Source organism: Cyclopterus lumpus, chromosome 3, assembly GCF_009769545.1.
Source record: "Cyclopterus lumpus isolate fCycLum1 chromosome 3, fCycLum1.pri, whole genome shotgun sequence".
Lineage (NCBI taxonomy): Eukaryota > Metazoa > Chordata > Actinopteri > Perciformes > Cyclopteridae > Cyclopterus > Cyclopterus lumpus.
In genome coordinates this window covers 4,892,445-4,915,041 of record NC_046968.1, presented here as the reverse complement: position 1 = coordinate 4,915,041, position 22,597 = coordinate 4,892,445, and the positions used below count along the sequence as shown (strand labels likewise).

Here is a 22,597-nt window from a genome sequence, read left to right as displayed (position 1 = left end):
AAACGTGGTTCTAACTTCGCACGATCTGCTTTATCTTTTAAAGAACGGAACAAGTTCCCCGTCGTGTCGTTTCCACTGAGGTTACATTTTTTCGACGGTTTTCACGACCTGATTTTATAACTTGGTGAGACTTATAGATGTATTATTTTGACACTTGTATTCTGTTTTGTATTTATTATTATTGAAGCGTGTGTGTGTGTGTGTGTTTACACATGAATGCACAGTTGCTTATTACCCACCTGTTTAGGATGTACCAGACACCCGTGAGCGTGCCCGCCAGCCAGGAACCCGACAGCAGCCATGCCGTGAGGTACAGAGCGATCACGTACACCGCTTGGAGCGAGAACACTGTATAAATGTAGAAATACACTGGCTCCAGGTAGGACTGGGCCACACGCGCGCGCACACAAACACACACACACACACACACACACACACAGAGACACACAGAGAGAGAAAGCATTAGTTAATTAGGCGCAGTAAATAGACAGAGTTGACTGCAGTGACTGCGATCCGACTCGGGCACCCAGGAACATTGTGTGGCCTTTTCAAAGTTTGGTCTGATATTTCCCTCGCCGGCATTCGTGTCGCGGTCAAGATCTCCGGGGGAGCTAAGTAACCGGTCCTCGGTTAATTGATATGCCAATATGGAAACCTTTTCCTCCGAGACCACAATGTAAAATGCCACAGCACTTCGACAGCCTCGACAGCCTCCCGACGCGGCTATTATTCATAACGGTGCCAGGCACTCGGTTAATGATGACGACAGAAGAAAGAATTGGCAGCGTGCGCGGTTGTTTTTACATTCCTCACACGTTGAGAAGGCTGTTTTTTTATATTCAAAACGGCAGGGAAAGTCACAGAGGCAGTCAATCTTTTTTTTTTTTCATGTTTTTAAATCGTGGCCGTCATTACTCTAATCTTTTTGTGTTTTACAAGCCAATTGTAAACAGCTGAGCGATGGGGTACCTGTATGGGCAACAGTCTGTAGAGAACACTGAGAAAGACCTCTTGGTAGATATTCATTCGCTGCAGGAGATTGATGGTCCTCTTGGATTCTGTCAAGTTGTCATGAATCAAATCCGAGAGCCCTAGGAACGAACACACACACACACATATAAATATATATATATATATAAAATGACACTATTTCTTCACAGTGACAGAGAGTGATAATGCTTATTGGGAGGAACAGTTTTGATTCCTCCCTTAGCTCATTTACAGAGTACGCTGCTGTTAAAGAACAGTGTGTGAAATATCCATCAACGGCTAAAGGCACAGAGCGTTCAGCTTCAATCCAATCCCGGAGTAGCTGAGGGCACCACGGGATAGCCGACAGCGCCGGATTGTATTCGACCTTGGGAGCCCTAAGCGTCACTTCATTTGCTCAATTAAAAATAACTAAATACTTTCGCTCTTCTTTTCTAACATTTCAAATGTTTGGGGTTTTCACGCTGGGTTTTATATCATCTGAAGGTAGCCTTTAAAGCCGATAAACCTCCACCAACGCCATAAAGTTTTAAATCAAATAAAACATTAACCTTTGAGGGGTGGTCAAACACAGCAAATGTCATCTATCAAATTGATTATGAGAAGAGATGAGTCAGGACCTGGGCGGCACAGAAGTGGCCAAAGAAGCTTTATATTTTAAACGAGAAGGAAAAAAAGCTTGCACCATGCTTTTGCCAAGTTGCCACAAACACAAATGAATTATAATGTTGCTCCATATCTGCTGGATGTGTCAATGAGCAACTGATTTTGTGTTTCTGCTACCAGTGGCCAGAAAGAAAAGAAAAGTCTTATTGCAGGTCTAAAAGCTAATTAGCATTTATTGAATCTGTGGTTTTGTTTTCTGTAGGTTTGATCATAATTTCAGCTGTGCTAACATTTTACTCAAATCTGGGAACGGGGCAACACGGGTGCAACACAGTCAAAAGGGCCAGACGATAACACAAGTTACCACTTATATATAAAATAAGTATAGCGCTCAAATCGCAGGACGTGCGACATTACATATTTTTTGCTGCTTGTTACAAAAGTAAAACTTGCACAGTTCTCATTTTCTATAACTAATCCAATGTTTTCCCATTAATAACCACTTTATTTGTTGCCGTGTCATCATCATTCATATTAGCACAACCAATGTGTTTATGATGATTACTTTTACTTATTTGTGAACCAAATTGCTGTAATTTCCAGATTGTAATATCGATCAAGACCGTCTGACGTCGCTATATTCCTTGCACAGTCGCGCTCGAACCATGCAGACTGGTACCGGCGTTCTATCGGCGCGTCCGCACGCGGGCATCATCGTTCCGAAATGGGGCACTGGGTGCAGCATCATTACTATGCATTGGGTTTGACTGGAACAAAGCGTGACACTAAACCTGCAGCAGAGGGATGAGTTTGTGCTGCAGGCTGGGATGTGTCAGCCCGATCACGGCTGTGTTCTTGATGCACGTAGGACCATAAAAACCAGCACCGTTTTCCATAAACTAAATACATATTACTACCCACACACACACACACACAGTGCACTCCCCTACAACCATTTATTTTTCATCTTTCTTTCAAACTGTTCTTTTTTTGCTTTCTCCCCTTGTCTTTTCTCTCCTCCTTCTCTTTGCTCCCTTTCTACCCTTAAGTCCTCATACTTCTGTCACTGTTCTTCCTTTTTCTCTTTTCATGCCTACCTCCATCCTTTTTTCCACCACCTCACTTATTTGGCTTTCCTTCATCCCATCTTTTATTTTCACATTTCTTCCATGACGCCCTCCCTGTATTTTCCTCCTCCCTTCTTAGCACCGTAACTCTCAGTAACTTATGTAGTTTGTGCATCATCAAGCCTTTCTGCGTGACGAGAAAAGAAACTGAGCACAGAGTGGGAGGTCAGCCAGTTCCTCAAACTGATTGCAGCTCAATTATTTGCATTAGTGGAAAATTAGGCCCGCTTCCAACAAGGTATTTTAAATGATAATGGGAACAAATAATTAGACTAATTTCCCTCAGACCAGACTGTGCGTCACAAGAAACTGTTTTTTGGTATGGTTGGAAAATGGAGGTTGGAAGAAACCGCACTCTCTATGTAAGAGTGGGTAGAGACAGCCATCTGGTGTCTGTCCATGTAAAAAAAAAGTAAATTGTGTCAAGATCTTGAAGACATGGTTGCAATAATTACATCATTTAATTATATATAATTATATCATTTTATAATGAACTCAGCTGTAGCTAGCTACCGACTTGATAGGGGTGGGATGGTTCTGAAACCGTGACACCAACGTCCATGTCAGACCCCTGATTAAGCTTGTTAACATTAAGCTAACGTTAGCTACATTAACTGGTTAAAAAAAAAAGTAATCACTGGCTGACCCTTTTGTTATATTGGCTGAACAAAAAGACTCCTGCAAAAGGGTCATAAATATATGTTTAATAGCTAGACAAATGATATGAAGCTAAAACACTGAGGCTAAAGCTATACAGTGAATTGCTGTTTAGGTTAGCGGTTTAGCAAACAGTCAATTACACTCACAAAATTAAGGATGACATAGGTAGGCTGGCTGATATTTGATAGGATCAATAAAAGGGCCATTATCGGTGCGGTATGTATACGGAAAAATGATGTCACCACCATAAACGCAGTTTATACCTTCCTGTATGGACGGAGCCTGCAACATCTGCTTGTAGTAGGAGTAGTACAGTCCACACTCGGTCCGAAACGAGATCTCCCGCTCCACCTCCTGAAAGCAAAAGAATATGTATATATTATATCATTATTTGTCGCCAGAAACCAAAGACTTCTGTTTCTCTGAAATATGGAAAACAGATATCCTGGCAAAGCATGACAGAAACACGGAGGATAGAGGCAAAGCTGCTAATACACCCATAATCCTTGGCAGTAACAATGAGACAGGTAGTGTGTGTGTGTGTGTGTGTGTGTGTGTGTGTGTGTGTGTGTGTCTGTGTGTGTGTGTGCTTAGATGATGGCTTCCCAAGAGATTTCCCGCTTGCCATGCATGATTACTGTTCCACAGGGGGGTAAAAAAACAGTAAGCAACCAGCTGCAGAATATTAACTCCATCAATCTATCGCGTTCCGTTTTCTAAATAGTTTAACAGCTGTGCTCTGTTCAAAAATAAATTATTTGACCACAGCGATACCTTTAATTTGACATATTGGCTGTGATTTGACTGTTGGGCGTTTGTCAGGCCGAGGGACACCGACATCTGCTCATTAAAAAACAACAAATATTTCAGAGTATTACTATGATGCCATTTATGTCATTTTTTCCCCAGTATTGATCTATGATTCAAAGCTCATCCCACATGAAATTAATTTAAAAAACTGAAACAACTGGATTGTTTCAGCTCAACGCTGATTTCCAGTCACATACAACAGAGCTATCGTTCAAATATAAAGAGCTTTTCTAGTCTTCCGACCACTCAAAGCGCTGTAACACTACATGACATCATTCACCCATTCACATTCATTCATACACTGATGGGAGGAGCCACCTGCCCATCAGGAGTAACTAACATTCACACACAGTAGTCACAGCTACGGGAGCATTTTTGGGGTTAAGTGTCTTGCCCAAGGACACATCGACATGGGCTAGTGATAATATAAATGCTTATATATTGTTATAATGTTATGCTTTTGTCAGGTTACTCAAGTTCAGAACAAAACGTAGCAGCTGAAATATGTGTCAGAGAAAAGTCCCTGGAAAATATTCTGATGTCTGCTCTCATGAGGGAGGGGGACTGAGACCGTTGCACGGCTCAGTCCTGTGAGAAGGGCTCAGGAGATGGAATTCTTGGAATTCTTCTCCTCCTAGACAGTTCAGTGCCAATCCGAGGTTAGGATGACGCAATGCGAACCTGTGACGAAATCTGTGTATTAAAAGGCCGAACTTTGCTTGGGGAAGAGAGTTCTTCTCCTCTCAACCTGTGTGTTGTCAGAAAAACTCCCCTGTGATTGCAATTGAAATTGCAGCGAGCGCTTGCACTTTGCATGTGATCAGAGAATAAATCTACCAGAACGAGAGAAGTTGTTGGCTCAATTCTTCCGAAGGCTCTACCAGGCATACCATTTTGACACACGCTTACACTAGCGGAGCCGGGTATCGAACCGCCGATCCTCTGATTGAAGGACGACCCTGCCAAAGTTGCCCACAAATAAAGTTGTGTCCAAATACACTTTGTATATAAAACTTCCCGTATTGTGTGGTGACTCGTCAAAATGGCTGCTGTGACAAGGGCCTGTTCTCAGGTCATCAGTGAAGTGTAGGAGCCACTGTGCAGACTGGAGCCTCCGTTTACGGGGACAGCTGTTCTCGTATGAACCTCTGCGGGCTGATCGTGCCTCGTTAGATCCAGCTCGTCTCACATTTCATTCATCATGAGCCATAATGACCTGGTTATGGGGTAGAATGGCCTCACAGATTATTGTGGGAGATTGCAAACGAAATGGGTCATGAGACTCCAAAAGAACCCCTGGTAACAATGGTCCCATGGTGGGACAAAAACACCATTTCGAAACACAGAAATATAATATAAGGCTTGTTTTGCTTCATGTACAATTGTCCCCCTAAAATTCACCATGCTGTGCCTCAGGTAAGTTAAATTGTGTATATTGAACATAATTCCACAGGATATTCGCTCGTTTGCAATGTGCTCGGCTAATCAAAGTTTCCAAATGAGCGTGGCGTCAGAACTCCTACCGTGAGCTGAGAGAACCAAAGCAGATTCTCGTGTATGGCGTTGACGCACCAGGCCTGAGTCAGCGCCAGCAGCCCGGCTAACGTCAGCCCGGCCGCCGCGGAGACGCACCGTCGCCAGGGCAGGATGCCCGGACCGGAATGAGCACCGGGTCGTCTGAGCAGAAACGCCTCCCCCGGGCCGCTCCACTCCATCCCCAACATCGCGTTACTGCTGCATCGCCCTTCGGTTGCAACATCTCGCGGAGGGCCCGGATGACGTTGCAGCTTGCTGAGCTTAACTCTCTTGCGCAGCTCCATTGCCCGAGACGACGGAGATCATCAATACACTCTTGGATCCTTTGATGCGCTGGATTCAGGTAGATAAACAGCACGCTCCCGGGCTGAGCTATAGAAGTGATCCAAATCCATTACGGCAGGAAGTGTAAATGCAGTGCGCTTCTCTCTTCTTGAAGTCGGTCCAAATAAATTAACTTTTTAATCGCTTCAAGTTCCTCGCCAAAAGGAAATGTGCAAAAAAAGCTTTCTCCGAGGGAATGAGCAGCTATTTTCCTTCTCAATCCTCCGCAAAACAAGCGTTGGCTTTCCACCAAGAACTCTGATGAGATAGCTAATCCTCAGTTTAAATTAAGGTCAAAGAGAACAGGCCCAGTTAACAAGTTCACGCGTTGCTCATTACCCCGTAAGCTACTTCCTTCCTCGGCAGGCACCGAGCCTCCTCTTTTGCGTTTCCCTCTGTTGACATTTCCTCTTCATGGCTCTTGTTTCCGAATAACTCCCATCCCTGGGAGTAGCGTCGGAAAGAATCCGGCCTCGCTTCCGTCCGGCGCCGGCCTCACGTTGCGCTCCTTCAAACGAGAACCAACATACGCCTCGCTCGAACTGCAGCAGACACAACAAAAAGCAGTCGTCTTCGACCTTAGCTGCACAGTAGGGCTACGAACAACGGGCTGGGCTGGAGATAAGTGGTGCAGTCAGAGGGAGGGGAAGAAGAAGGAAGGGGAAAAAGAGAGAGAGAGAGATGCACTGCTGGTGACCTCTTGTCTATAAAACACACACATGCACACAGGAAAAGAATTTGATGGGGTCGAGGTGAGGGGGCGGGAACGTCACTCGGAAATATACGGGGGAAACATTTGTGAGAGGGCTTTGTGGATCTGGGACCAGTGTCAGGTTGTGAGCACATGTCTGAAAGAGACTCGGCGCTGTGCCGGGACCGTCCCTCACGCCACACGTCAGAGGAGGACCGCCAATAATAAGTGTGTGTGTGTGTGTGTGTGAGAACAAACCCTTCCAGACCCTTTGACCCGAGGCGGAACACCACGACTGCATTCTGCTCTCCAACATCGCGGCCGAGGAGGCCACATGTGAGATTATTAAAACCAGTCGTCGTACCCCCCCAACCCCGGTTCTTTATTACATTTCATTTAGCTGTTCTGTTCGGCAACAGTTTCTCCGCAGACTGCCAGCATTCTGATACCATCAGTCACGTAGGGTCGGACGGCAACAACAGCCAAGAGTACAAAACAGCAAGCGGGCAGGACTCCCAGACTCACAAATGACTTTCCAGCATGTTTCACGGTCCTTTCCATCCAACTTGACCTGGACACACTTAACAGAGTGTGTGTGTGTGTTGGAGAGTGAATGTGAGAAAGAAAGGCAGTGGATCTCTAAGGGCAGGAAACTAAATACATAATATCAGCTATAGGGAGGAACAGCAAGCAGTTTGAGGTGAAGTCAGACTGCAGCATCAGCTGTGTTCAAACAGTGTATCTGTGTATATATATATATATATATATATATATATATATATATATATATATATATATATATATATGTGTGTGTGTGTGTGTGTGTGTGCATTAGTGATGGGTATGGTTAGAATTTTATTGAAACTAGTACTACAATGCTGAACATGAGGGTTTTATTGCGTTTGTGCTGCCGCTAATGGGGTGAAATGTAGTCTCACCTTCCATCTTTTTGTTCTCACTGCTTCTTTGAAGAAAGCAATATGGCACCTTCAGTTCCCTGTGCATATATGTATATTATATTTCTGTATAGAGATATATATATACCCACACACAAATGGAACTGAAGTATATCACATATAAGAAATATAACATTTTTAAATAAAGTGAAAATATTCTAAATTTAAGTAACGTTGAAGTGTACATTACAGCAGTACATTTCTTTACACACGTTGTTTTCACATATAAAAACACAATTTTCAGATTGAATTACAGTCTAAGACACAGACTGTGATAGCATTACCAGAAGAAAACACTGCACACACACACACACACACACACACATGGGTGCAATGTGCGATGATGTCAGCCAGGAGCCCACTTATGTGGGAACATTTCAGGGAGATGTTCGCCAGGCATGTAAAGTGACTTGCATTTCTTATGAATGAAAGCATCTGTCTGCCTCACACACACATACAGATAGAAAAAAGAAGAGAAAACTACAACAACTTAGGACCACAAAACCGTGTCCGTACGGAATCCGTCGCTCCGTGACAAAAGCTCACGAATGATCCCGTGCAGATTGCCTCCATGTTGCCCGAGACACAGAAGAAACACCTGTCTGTCACTGAGAGTTATTGCCGACGAATAGGACGGAATTCTGAGTGGCAGATTTCAGATTTCCTGTCTTCCCTCTTCTGTTCTGCACAAAAAAGGGAAAGTTCATTCCCCTGTTTAGTATAATTGCTTCTGCAAAATCTGGACCAATAACTCTGCTAAGCTCACTAGTTTGTCTATTAATTTAGCTTTTGGTAATTCTGCAGAGTTGCAGATACAGAACAGGCTGCTCTAACCGGTGTTTCCCCCATTCTTCATTCATTCAGCGGCGAGAGTGCCTCTCTCGGAGCAGAGACCGGTGAAAGGTCTAAAACCTGTGTGTGTGTGTGTGTGTGTGTGTGTGTGTGTGTGTGTGTGTGTGTGTGTGTGTGTGTGTATGTCGTTGGAGGAGCTCGGCCCCCACACAGAAGGCAGAGGAGGTATGTGCTGCAGCGTTCTAACTATTTCCACCAAATTTTGTTCACTTTTGGGTTTTTTAGGGTGCCATAAAATATAACAACAGACATTTGAAACTTCATTCATAAACCTTGATAGAACCTTCGGTTGTTAAAAAAATACTAAATGAATGACATTCAGTACGGCCCTGCTAACCACACTCCATGAAACTAAACCAGGCCAACCATGTGACCTGCATTCCTTTTTCGAACCACTCTTTCAACTACCCAAACAAATGACAACTGCTGCACCGCGAAATTAGGCTAAATAAATTAATTATTTTAATTAATTTGCACGTTGCCCCAGTTAGGACTCTGACAGGGCGATCTCTTCTGCCACGTCAAACGAGATAGCGTGCTATGTATATCTTAGTCTGAACCACAGCAACGGTTGAGCTTTGGAAAGGGGATGACACGTTTAAAAAAAGACACCGCATCTTGCAGGCACGGTGTTCTGTTGCTGAACACTGAGAGAAAATAAAGGTCTGTGTAAGCAGCAGTCGCCTTGGTGTTTCAAATTCATTTAACGGGCTCAGAAATAATCTACTGCAGTGCATGGAAAAATAATTGGGCCAGGCATGAAGTTTAGAAGGCGTGTTTTGGACGCCGATGTCGGAGCTACGTTTCCTCTTGAGATGAGTGGAAGTGTGTGGAATGTTTTTTTGCTTTTAAACCGGGAGATGTTTCCACCTTTAAATACCCACATCTGGGATGTGCTCGATGAATCTTCCACATGGACGTCAAATCCTCGGATGACCTCTGCGTGAAAGTGTCAAAACCCTGTGGGCGCCCATCAATCCGGCCATCTCTGCTACTTCTTAACTGCCGTGTGAGAGACTTTAAAAAGGGGGCCATGCGCTTTCGACATTCACAGATCATCTTTCTCGGATGGCGCAAACTCAAATGGTTGGTGTCACACTGTCGGTGACACGTACAGTTATTATCCAGGTAGCAACACGCGGTTCTGAAGCCAGGGGGCGAATACTCTGATTGCAAAAAGAAGTATGGTTGTTTCGAAGAGCAGTGGTTATGCCCCACTTCAGGAGGAAGAAAAGTGTTCATGCCCCACCGCCCCAACAAAATTGTAACAAAATAGCCCATGCTGAATTTGTATTGAAATAACCTTTTGTGACTCCTCCATCTGTGCTTTTTCAAATAATAGAATACCAAAAATTGCAATCACAGAAAAGCCGATCTCACGGTAGGATGTGGCGAGTCGGCAAGAATCTTGCATGCGGAACCTGTTAACGCCGTGACATAAACATTTACACAAATGTACAGGCGTTTTGCCATGTATTTATTAATGACTTGTGTTTTATTTCTGTGTACTTTGTATTTTTGTAATATGTGAAGTTCTTAATAAAGGTATTTTTGCATTTCCTCCTGCAATTTCCTCCTGCACCTGTAATACCACTGCGCCCCACTAGAGCGTGCGCCACACAGTTTGAGAACCACTGATTTAGAGTCAAATAGACCATAAAGCAAGGCGGGACTACAAGGTGATTGACAGGTTGCTACCAGAGTCGTGTACAGCATCTCTACGCTACTCCTCCATAGTTCAAATATGGTCACTTCCGTTCACTGGTTGCACAGAGAAAAACAAGATGGGGACGGCGAAAAAGTCCAAGATACCGAACTCAAGTCTTCAAATCCGTCACGATGACAACGTACACTTCTTATATACAGTTTATGGTCCTTACTAAACCCCTGAGACATCTATACACGTGTTATGGTACATCATTGGACAGAAGGATTGGCAACAAGTCAGCACATCATATTTCACATCATACGATTTTGTTTTGACATCAATATACACATAAACTGCTACGCTTATTTTGCTCCATTCTGGTATGAAGAGAAAGTCACAAAATGTACCTCAGAAAGATCTGGCAGTTTAAATTTAGCCATTTTAGGAGCAAATATTACACCGAGTCTCAGTTATTTCAAGAAACATCCGTCTTCAGAGTGTGATCCCTGCAGCCTCCCTCAACTGTATGCTCTCGGCTTCCTTTTGGTCCTCTAACTGTTGACTAGACCCCCTTTTCCCTGAAAACTGTCTGTTGTAAAATGCATCCAAAAATAACAGCTGTATACCTAGTCAATATGCATATAAAAAGAACATCAGTGGCATAAAGCTATAGTGGATTATAGCCCCTGAATGCAACAGGACTTGACACTAATCTAGGATTTTACAAGACACGGGATCTTTTCTGTACTTAAATCCACCATAGACCACCTTAACTGTCATGTCAGCTAAATTTCATCTTTCGGCTGTGTCTATTCACTGCATTTGGGGAAAAAACACTCACCGTGGTGAACTCTGTTGCTGGGTCATTTGGCTCGACTGTCTTGCCGCGTGGTCAGATTGCGTGCAGGTCTAGAAAAGGATAACGTTTCGACACCGACTTAACCGTTCAGCCACCGCCACACCGTCCTTTGATGGCTCAGATCCAGAGGATGCTAAAGCAGAACTAGTTGCATTTGGTTACTAATAACTAGTAACGTTGGGAAAGAGGCACGGCAACCATCATCAAGATGATGAACCATTTATTTAGAGGAAGGGGAGGAAGACGCGTCCAATAGGGTCCCTGACCCCCTCTGGTTTCTCATGAGGGTTTGGGTCAGGCTTTGTTTTCCATGAGCTGTGTGCTTGTAAAGCCCTTTGAGACTGTAACAGTGAACAAGGGCTCTAAATAAACTAGGAATGTCGCTTTAATTTGTCATCCACCCGTGCATCGACACGGCTGACACGGGGGGCCCTTTATTAAAAATGTATCGTCTGGTGATGCGACGTGCCCACCAATATTTCTTTTTGACAGTTTTGCTCTATAACACGGATTAAAAATTCATGTTGCAGGACATCGCTGACAACTTGGAGGAACTCGAGCAGCCAATAATGGCAATTACTGCGATCACAAAAGGCCGGAGGTGGAACACAAATGACAGCTCAAAAGGACATCGGAGCTGTTGCCGAGGACGTGGAAGTCGTCACAGGGCTTGGGGGTATCGCCAGAGCCGGCTCCGTCCTCGAGGGATTGAGAGACACACAGAATCTCTATCATCCCGGGCAGCGAGGAGCGCACATTTGAGGCATTAAAAAAAAAGAAAACTGTCAAACAAAGTCAAGCAACCTCAAGAGCAAACTTCTGGTTTGAAATGAGAGGAAGTGTACATTTAAGGAGGCAGTACGACACAACGTTCAGCTACTTCAGGGGTCGAGGAGTGCCAAGTCCGTCAGTTAGCGCTGGTCTTGAAACGTCTGTTCAAAAAGTGAACGGTTGTTTTTAAATTTGAATTAAGTAGTTGAAAAAGAAACATATATTGCTTGATATCGATTGATTTCAACCGACAGAACTTTAAACGGTTCGTCAACCATGCCTGATTTGTCATCCCTGAGGGACCGCTTAAGTGTAAGTGTTGAAGTTTGAGGTCCAGTTGCTAGGGAGCTGCTTGGCGTAAGACAATAGTAGTGATGCGCAGGTCCCGTTAATACTTCAAAAAACTTCAGCTTTCCCTCTTGATTGATTATTTACTCCATGCACACGTTTATGCACAAAGTGTGTATTTGTACCTGTCTGTGATATATATACAGTGTATATATATATATATTAACCTCTTTTTGAGTCCATTCTGTATAGCGTCCTTTGGCTTTAATAGAGCGGTATTATGTATTAACATCTTGAATAGTTTTTTAGAGAGAACATGAAAGCTTTTGTCAGAATATATGTGTATATGTATTCAGATATAGTTTATTTGTCAGAACTCTGGCCCCTATATGTTAAAACTGTACTGTTGACCATTTCATGGATTGGTTTATTATTTGTTATTCCTGAGAAAGAAGAATATTTAGACTTAATTGCATGCATTGAAGTGTCAGTTTTTCATATCAAGTCAGTATTTTTGTTTTGGTGTTGATTAATTCTGTTTTTGTTTTACTATTTGAATCTACACATATGACATTGATAAAAGGTTCTCATTTAATATATATTAACTCAATACTGAACATAAGTTACATTTATTTAATAATATTTCTTGTAATTTGTTGCATCTTTTCTTCCAGTGTATAGGTGCACCTCCTCCAACAACAAAGTGGGGATGGACGGGCTTGACCTAAACATTGTGACAGTGAAGGGGCCTTTACCTTAATGTTGGAGAACCACAGGTCATTCTCATGCAGCGTGGCCATGTAGATGCAGCACAGAAGGCCGAGACCAACAGACACAGACCAACCGAGCGACGTCCAGATTATTGCCCCCCATGACCAATCACCTGCAGGGACATTAGTGTGTCAGTGTGGACCATAGTTCACTAAATGAACATCACGCTGTAGTGAAGAAGGCTCAACACTAGAGATTGAGACCATAAACTCTACACACTATGTTTACTGAGGGTCGTTTTATCATAGAGTTCTATACAATCAGATTTATTTTCGGAACAAGCCACCCCCTGTAGGTCAGAAAAGAGAATGAAAAAGTTGAAAAGAAAGTTGTACGATTTATGATGATAACAACAGGTGTGTAGGGGGGTTGTTTCAGTGGATACTAGAGAAATACAGGTAACTCATTCTAACTCATTCTATAAATGTCATTGTGTAAAACTTGAAACGCAGAAAGCAAACACGTGACTGCCATATGCGTTGGTGTGGAAGTTGGGAGGATGCATTCTCACCGACAACTTCCCCTTCCTTCTCCTCACTCACCGTGCAGGACCGTCTCGGGATGATGGTCGGTGCAACAGTTGGCCTGCTGGGACTGGGACTCTGCACCGAGCGGGGGCTCCTTCCCCCTGCTGCCCTTCCTCTGACGCAGGGCTGTCATGTCGAAGCACTGCACAACCCAGAATGGGGGGAGTGGGGGGTTAGAGGAGAGGTTGTGTCTGTTTACACACACATATATGATTAACGCATCAACAGATACCCAGTGACGACATACGCGCGCGCGCGCGCGCGCGTCCACAAGCACGTGTCCTCAACACACAGACAAGCAGCCAGCGCGTGCACCGCTTCAATGTGAGCCTCAAAGATTCAACCGCCGAGCCGCACCGTCGTCGTGTTTCGCTGTCTCCGCGGCCGTTCATTCGGCCCGACGGACCGGGTGGACAGGCCTGCACTCACGGCGGCATTTCCTGCACACGTCGCGGCCAGAAACAACATGCGAACATTAGTGCCCGTCTATTGACACCGACAGCACCGGCAAAAACTACACTCGTACCGACGTTACCGTGTGTGAGTCGGACGGTAGGCTAGCCATAAGAGCAGCTGCACCAGTCACTTCACAAGGGTCGTTAGCAGTGATGCGAATGAGTAACAATACGTCAGGGTTAAACTCCTATTGTGTAGCATACTTCTGCAGCCTCATTGAAATTAATGTGCTTCTTTTTTTTCTTCTTCTTTTTTTTGCATAAAGGCGCCCTAGTTAGTTATGACGCCAGGTTTTCTTTTTGTCTTGACAGCAACAAAGACGAATACGATTTGCGCCAACGGTACATTGATATGCCTCACCCTCCTCTACAGCAGCGGCTGGAAGGATGGTCCACCGGCTCTCCTCTACCTCCCCCTTCTTTCTCTCGCTCTCTCTCTCTCTTTCTCTGTATCTCTCTATCTTCTTCGCTCTTTCATTTTCCTCTCTTTTTTTTCTCTCCCCTCCCGTTAGAATTCATCGGTCAGCTTCATGCCGCACTGGGACAATACCGGAACACAAGAGCAGCTGCCTTTCAAAATAAAAGACTCCCTGTTGTGAAATGCGTCTTAAGCCGCTGGAGGAGAGACCGACGTAAAGTCTCTGGATGAGTTGACGCCAGCTGATAACCAGGGGTTATACTGTAGAGGAGGTGAGAAAGATGTACTACTACTTCTACGTGTACGTCGATTACATGCTGTACTGCAGGATATCTGGTGTGGCAAAAGACAAAGAGACCAAAACAAAAAACAAATCAAGAATTGTTTCATCTGTCCTTAATTTCATTAGAAAAAGCCCAAAGTATCCCCAAGAATGTAACTGTAAATGTGTCCTCTTAAGTAATGGGAACATAAGCTTCTTCATAAAAATGTGTAATATTTCCATTGAATCAATTGTCACTTTGATGTGTTGAATAAGTGACAGATTACATGACTTTTTGTGTGTTCCAAATGACTTCATATCATTGTTTTCTGGTTAAATTGCTTGTAAGTGCTTTTTAAATAGTAATAGTTTAAAATAAATATCAATATATTGGGGTCCTGGGTCAAAAGCACCCACTTGCAGCCTATGTAGTTTTATTAAATACAACTATAGAATAAAAGAGATACATAAAATGAGTCCTAAATTAAAGTACCAAACACTATCAGCACAATTAGAGGGTTGTAGTGGCAGTCTGTGATTTTGAAGGAGACACGTGTTCCGTCTATCTTTATTTATTTATTATATGAACATTTAATCAAAAAATGTTTTCCTTCAGATTATATTATCATTATTATCATTAGTGAACATTTTCCCATAATCTTCGTCTCATAAGCCATTTATTCATACATTTCTGTCATATTCATTAAATGTGTTGTAACTCTGTAACACTGTTCATCTGTACTGTTCATCTGAACGAGCTCCCCATTGACATCAGGACAGCAGAAAGTCTCTACATCTTCCGTCGCAAACTAAAAACACATCTTTTTCGACTATACCTTGAATAGGTAGCACTTAAATGCCGTAGTAGCACTTAAATGTCCCTTACCGATAGCACTTTAGTAGCACTTAAATGGCACTTACGGATAGTACTTTGTAGTTTGACTTTATTGAAGAAATTGTACTTGCTTGATTCTTGTTGTTCTGAGTTTGGACTCACGGTTTAATGCACTTATTGTAAGTCGCTTTGGATAAAAGCGTCAGCTAAATGACATGTAATGTAATGTAATGTAATGTACACATGACATCTGTTGCTTCTGTCCATCCGGGGAGAGGGATCCTCCTCTGTTGCTCTCCTGAAGGTTTCTTCTGTTTTTTTGGGAGTTTTTCCTGATCCAATGTGAGGTAGGTCCTGGGATCGTATGTGTACAGATTGTAATTTGTGATTTTGGGCTATACACCAACTGTGTTCAAACAAATCATCTAAAACGCTATTTTACTCTATTAGTAACCAAATGTGCTATTGGTCAGACCACGCAAAGGTAATCATGTAATTTTCTCAATCATTTGCAGTGATATGCTTTTAAAAATTATTATTCTGTATCTCCTTCCAGAAAGCATATAGTTCTAGTTTGGTGAAAGAGCTCTTGGAATGAGCTTGATTTTCTGTCTTTTGGTTGTTTGTTGAAGTTGTTTTATTAAATATCATTTATATGGCGCTGCCATATATATCTTGGTCCTCTGTGCAATCCTGTTACACAGGTAATAGAAAGACCAACCCCCTCCATGGATAGCTGCAGGGCCAAATGGAGGCTAACTGCCAGAAGATTAGGTTAGTATAGGCTGAGATCTCTCCAGTTTCTGATTATCGCTGACTGTCTCCTTCCTTCTTTGTGTCTTACCTGTGTAGTTTTAGGTCCACCACCCCCACTCAGAATGGTCAGTCCAACAACAGTGTGGCAGCTCGGGGCACTGGCATAGGACCTGCTGCGTAGGCGTTGCTTTAAAAACACCAGCTCACCTGAAGTAGACACACGCGCACACACACGCACACACACACACACATACACACACAGTATTTAAATCCAATTTCTTTTAAAAGCTCAAGAACATCCGTTTTTCAAAAAGAACAGTCCCCAGATAATCTGGAAAATCCAGAGACAAGAGTTTGCATTGGAACTACTTCCTGCCGAAGACATAGTCCCAATGTAAACTGTTGAAACGGTTAAATATGTGAATATCATACAATACATCAATACATCAATACATCGTAACAGGGAAGAAGGCAGAGCCTCACCTGTCGTCAAGTAAAAAAAATAAAGAAAGCATCATGAAATTAATATGAATATATTCTCCACTGATCTGTGCTATAAATGTAACTTCTGTATGATTCTGATCATGTTACGCATTTTTATAATCAACGTCGTTGAGACACGCGAGGTGAGGCAGCGACGAGCTGTGCGTTATCGCAGATTGTGCAATCCCTCACAAACTGGGTTGAGCAAGTGCCTTTTGGCATTCTCATTGTTGGTCACCACTGTAATATTTGTAGACACTTTTATTATACGTCCTTTCTTTCCATAGAATAGGTTGTGTGGGGGAGGCAAACAGTACCTCTGCCTCAAGGAAGGGGGCGTGCGAGAGCTCCCGGGTTCTTCTATACTTTTAAAACTAAGAGAAGATCAGGTGGACTTTAATAAATTCACAGATGTTTTTGTCCAGAAGGAGAGACGAATGGACTTCATTTACAAGTAAAGGTAGGACCATGCATACACTGCACTAGGCTATATAGACTAGATTTTTTTTAAGTATGAGTTGTGGAATTGCGATGGCACATTAAAAGCACTCGGAGGGTCCAGAGGAAATGAGCGCTTTAATATGAGCCGCGATACATTGGTAAAATCAAATGTGTACCGTTTGTGTAAAGAATGCTGACATGAAATATTAATTTGAAAAAAAGTAATCAATGTGCATGTGTGAGGAATCTCACACAGTGATTAGATACTCCTAGAGGTTGGAGAGAAAATAGCTAGTTTCAAATGAACAGGTATTAAACTAAACCACCAATTCCAAAAATAAGACCAAAGACACAAATCTCTTTTCCCAAAGGATCACTGAGCTACCACTTAAATCTCTCGCTTTCCAGACTGCCATAACTTCCTGCAGACGTGCCTGGTCCTAGACCCGGAGAGATGTGCCTCCTGAGAGCAGCTACAGTCTCGTCCCTGGCTCAGATAATCCATGAAAGCGTGCGACTGCAGCTCAGTGGTGAGCTGGGTCGTCCTTCAATCAGAGGATCGGCGGTTCGATCTGGCTCTGCTGGCTCATTTCGATGTGTCCTTGGACACTTCACCCCAAATCGCACCCGTAGCTGTGCCTACGTTGTATGAATGTGTGAATGATTGTTAGACAGTGCTGATGGGCAGGTGGCCTCTTGCATGGTAGCTCCTCCCATCAGGGTGTGAATGTGTGAATGATGAAGTAGTGTTGATTGACAAGAAAACATATACAGGTCCATTTACCATGACACCACCTACTCATTTCTAAATAAACATTTTGATCATACAAATAACATAATAAAGATAAGTTTAGGATATTAATAATTATATAATAATAAATAATGTTTTTAGGATATATCTCAAATTAGCATGTTGACGCTAAAATATACATCTGAAATGTGAATAGCACACCACTAGTAAGCTACAGAATTACTATACTGACCTGCCCTTTATGTAGCTACATTAATGGTTGCCAAACCTATTTTTTTAAATTATTTCACAAAAGTAAAATGTTTCTATAATGTAAAATAAACAGATGTTCTGTTGTCCAGATAGTATTTACACAGTTGCTTTGCCGTAGTGCCGTTGCCTAAAAGAGTAGGCAGTCAGTCAGATTTACATGAAAGAAAATATAACAACATTGACTGCAAAAAAATAAAAAATAAAAACACGGAATCAATTGCCAATAGCTCATGTTCATGGGTTAATTAGTAAGAGCTATCATGACTGACCTGGAACGCCGCGTGGAAACATTCTGCTACGATAGGAGACAGAATGATTATCTCAATGGCTCAGTTCCCCAATTATATCCTATTATGTATCCCCTTACATCTAGGAGGTATCTATCATGCATATAGTTTTGCTAGTGTGTGCCCAGGTTGACATATCTGTCAGGGAGATTTCTGGCTTCACCCCAATACAATGGAGGTGAATAGCGTTATCAGTGCAAAATATTACGTTTGAAAAGTTCAAGAGTAATGGGCCTTTGAGGAAAGTGTGACTCGGAGTGGACCGTTTCCATTGGAGAGACTTTCTCTTCAATAAGTAGTCCTCAGGGGTGTTGCAGACATTTTGGTCCGCGAATGATCCCATCAGTGCCCCCAACTTCTACACATCCATGGAAAACGCAAGCCTCCCCAATTTAGACGCCCGGTCCTAACGAGCGCCCCTCGAGACAGCAATCGGGTCGAGTGGGAGATGCTCAGGCCATTCAGACGGAAAGGAGAGCATGTATTCGGGAGGGCGTGACATGAAACACTTGGAGATTATCAAAAGACATTTAGGAAAATAAACTGGCATGACTCGCTGGAAAGAAGGATTACTGGAGAAGACAACTGATTGTTTAATGGCCATACTCTCTGACTCTGTCTCCTTCAGGTCTTGGATCATTTCATCGTGGAGCACACTTACTGCCTGTCCGAAATTGGCCTTAATTCCCATCCTCCCTTCTTCCATTTCTTTAAGTCTGGCCGTCCCAAGCGAGGCAGTGCGACTGCAGAAGATGGCCTATTAAAGAGAACGTTCGGCTCTTCCCAGTGTGCCCAATTGGCGTCCCTTTAGCCGGCATAGGATCAAAACTCCTCTCCCCCCCACTCACTGTAACACAAAACAAGGTTCAGAGCGAGGGAATCTTGGAATTAACCATTAAGTCGAAAAGCAGACCTTTGTCCCTTGAACTGATTTTCGAGTATCTCCAGCTACTCTTCATCCTCTCTTCTTTCTTTTCGCCTTGATCTCCACTTTCATGGTGGGCCCTTTAAAAGGTTTAAGTGGAAAACCTCGATCCTGTAAAGAAATTAATGGACTGGGAAGATTTTTCTTTTTTTTCTGCTCGTGCAGTCACGGTTTTCACGTCGAAACCAAAGGGATTACATTTGTTGTGTACGTGCGGGTGTGTATGCTTGTGCGCGTTTGTGAATTAATGGGAGGTAGTATCTCAGGGTTGAGTTATAGTATTTGAAATTAAATTATGTGGGGAAAAAAGCAAGAATATAAGATGTGCGTTTGCTTTAAATACAGTCAGGGATGTATAGCTCTATTGATTTAGAAATTTCTATTGAAGGCTAAAAGCTCTCCAGATGTTCCACGTCTGGGTTTACGTTATATGATTTTCTAGTTTGTGTTTTTATCATATGAAGTTCTGTGTCTCCCTCTCTGGTCATCTTGTATTATCTGCCATTATCCCATTTTGGTTTGGACTTTGCTTTAATTGGTGTAATATACTGAGTTTCAGAGCATTATTAAAGCAGCAAACAACTGTTTATCTATGTAAAGACCTAGTGGAGTAACGGCTACTAGCGCAGAGCATGAAGTCACTCTCGTTAGTGCATGTGAGTTGGCTTTACAGCATTTTTCAGCAACAGCAATGTAACGTTTGGAGTTTGCCAGCAGGTTTAACAGATTATTGAAAGTATTTCCAAGTTATAGCAACAATTATTTACATGGTCTTCGTTTGTCGGTCATAATCATTTGTTCTTGTGAACGGCCGAATAGTGCGTCACTTTAAATGTTGCCGCTGCAGGGGCAGAATTATCTCCTTTCCTTTCGTAAACGAAGGTCCAGTGTTTCCAATGCTAAAGGAGCGAGTAAAGGAAGCATTGAAGCTCCTTTCCTTTTCATTTAGAGAATTGGAACAGCTCTTATCATGGGGGGCACTTAGATACTTCCGGGGCATTTCACTGTTAGGAACCTCCCTGAGCAAAAAAGACTATTGGATCGCAGCCCAAAGCTCCTTCCCCTTTTTTTTACCTGAGCCACACCCCCTTACACCTGATCAACGTTGACTTGAGGCAGCAAGTTAAAGCAGATGGTAAGAGGGACACAGTGTGCCTTACGTTTAACCTCGCAAGGCTATAGTTCTAGAGTTAATGCGCACATCTTTTAGCTTCACATTTTCTTTTTCTTTTTTTGGCCTTTCAAATTTACATTAATTATTAACTAACTTCAGATATCATGTCAATCAGTCTAAATCAACTGTCCAATTTAAAATGATCAAATATATGAAATCAGATAAGGCATGAAAACATAACATTGCTTTCTTTTAATAAAGCCACCTATAATAAACAATAGCGAGTCATATATATCATCTCATATTGTGATATTGTGCCCGAATTAAGTCCATAGGAGTTCATAAAATTATAGAGGGGATCGAATGAGAAGGCAATCTGTACAAACACTCAACATCATTGATCCTCTGCTGCTTATTAAGTGCTACATACTTCTTCATTTTACATATAATTGTTAACTATGTCACAAAGTAATCAACACTCTCTTGTTTACTATCAGATTACTCTCCAGCTCTCACTTCCCCTGTGTGATACCCGTGTGCTCTAACAAGCCAACCACACTGCTGGTACAGAACCAAGACTTCATTCGTGAACGTATTTGTGCTTCAGTCTTCATATGTGAATATGAAAATGTAACCAACGGCTCGGTTGAAGAAGAAATAGCCAAACTTAAAACTTGTAAAAAGAGTTCCCTCGTACCAGGAAGATGGAGCTCAACAAGAAAATCAGAAGTGCTATTGGTCGGGTCAGGCTTCACTTCAACCGGAACAAGTTGGTTTTATTGAAGGAAATAGTTGAGCGCTTCCCACACAGAGTTGACTCTACTTCATCTCAGAACCAACCTCGTGCAGTCTTGTCCTTGGATGCAGAGAAAGTCTTTGAATGCTTGGAGTGGCATTGCTTATGGGCAGAATGAATGAAATATGCTGGAATAGATATTGAATGATTAATGTAAGCGGTTGCTTTATAAACATGGCATACAGTAGGTGGATGTGCACAGTATAGCCAGATGTATATTTGCTAGCAAGTAATATGTACATATTAACAAGTTCAAACTGTTAAATATAAAATATGTAGCGTCAATTAAATTGTGTTTTTAATACCAATCCAGTTATTATCATAAGCCGCGACTGCGATGCAGGTTTATGATAATAATCTCTTACCTTGTGGGTCCGTGTGGGTCACGATGGCGGAATGTGATCAAGATGACTCGGGCGACGTCTGTCCACGGCTAATCACGCCTTCTGCTGCAGCAAGCGGATTAATATTTATTGTTGGTCGATCATGGATGAACGCTCAAGGACCTCGTGTGGTTGCGGCAATTCGCACTTTCTTAAAACACCTTTTCATTGCCAGTTGTACACTGCCATTGAGGGCCCGCCGACGCCTCACTCAATACTCTCAACCTTCGGCTAACGGCTAGCAGCTAGCGGAACTACCAGTAAACACACACACACAGCTCGGGGAGTTTAAATGTAGTTTCGGTACTCTGTGTCTTGGAGGATGAATTCCAGCCGATTGCCTGCAAACATCGCTGCTTGTTTTTGAGTGGAGTCAGTTGCACGGCGCCTTTACAGCCCGCCGGGGTCTGGACGGGACCCCGGTGTGGATTGTATTCATTCATTCACACAATGCTGACAATTTGCATCATCTCATCATCTAAAATGTGTTATTGCCATATTCTTTGTCTCAATAAATCAATGTTTTCCAATGAAACTTTGCAAACAGCCTCGCATTAACAGCGTAATTAGACGCTCTCTGATTACTTTACCAAGCAACAAGGCCTCATCCAAAGATCAAATCTAACCTCCCTTCTGTGGGAAGGGTGTGTCAAGCAATAGCAAACAGGAGAGGATTGTTTTAATTTATCATACTGTAAATATACAAGAACGCTTGATCACAGTGTTGTGTACAAGTTGTGCGGAACATTATATATCTTGTGGCTTTTATCCGTTTCAACTACTTTCAGTGTATCATTTGTCATTCTTTAATTTATAGTTTACCTGCATTCCGTGCTGCACAAGACACTTTTTTTCAACGCCTCAACGTCCAACCGACACTTCAGATCAATTCACATCTTACACTTGGATTGACATTTGAACGCCTTCCTGGGCTTGAACTTCAACCAAATATTTTGACTCCACTAACCACTTCCCAAAAATTGCACTTTGTCACGATTTCTTGGAAGAAAACGTTTTCGTGGG

General features: G+C 42.7%; 1 protein-coding gene across 1 annotated transcript in view; it reads right to left on the bottom strand.

Annotated features, from left to right (window-relative positions):
• The window catches only part of dpy19l3 (dpy-19 like C-mannosyltransferase 3), a 42,055-nt gene extending 27,647 nt beyond the window's left edge, over nt 1-14,408 (bottom strand). Inside the window, exons 1-6 of the mRNA XM_034562798.1 lie at nt 14,233-14,408; nt 13,432-13,558; nt 12,874-13,001; nt 3,647-3,737; nt 970-1,091; nt 240-385 (exon numbers count right to left, since the gene is read on the bottom strand). Coding sequence (XP_034418689.1) covers nt 240-385; nt 970-1,091; nt 3,647-3,737; nt 12,874-13,001; nt 13,432-13,549 — 605 coding nt within the window. The 5' untranslated portion in view covers nt 13,550-13,558; nt 14,233-14,408. The remainder of the gene's footprint in view (nt 1-239; nt 386-969; nt 1,092-3,646; nt 3,738-12,873; nt 13,002-13,431; nt 13,559-14,232) is intronic.
• Nucleotides 14,409-22,597: the final 8,189 nt, after the last annotated feature.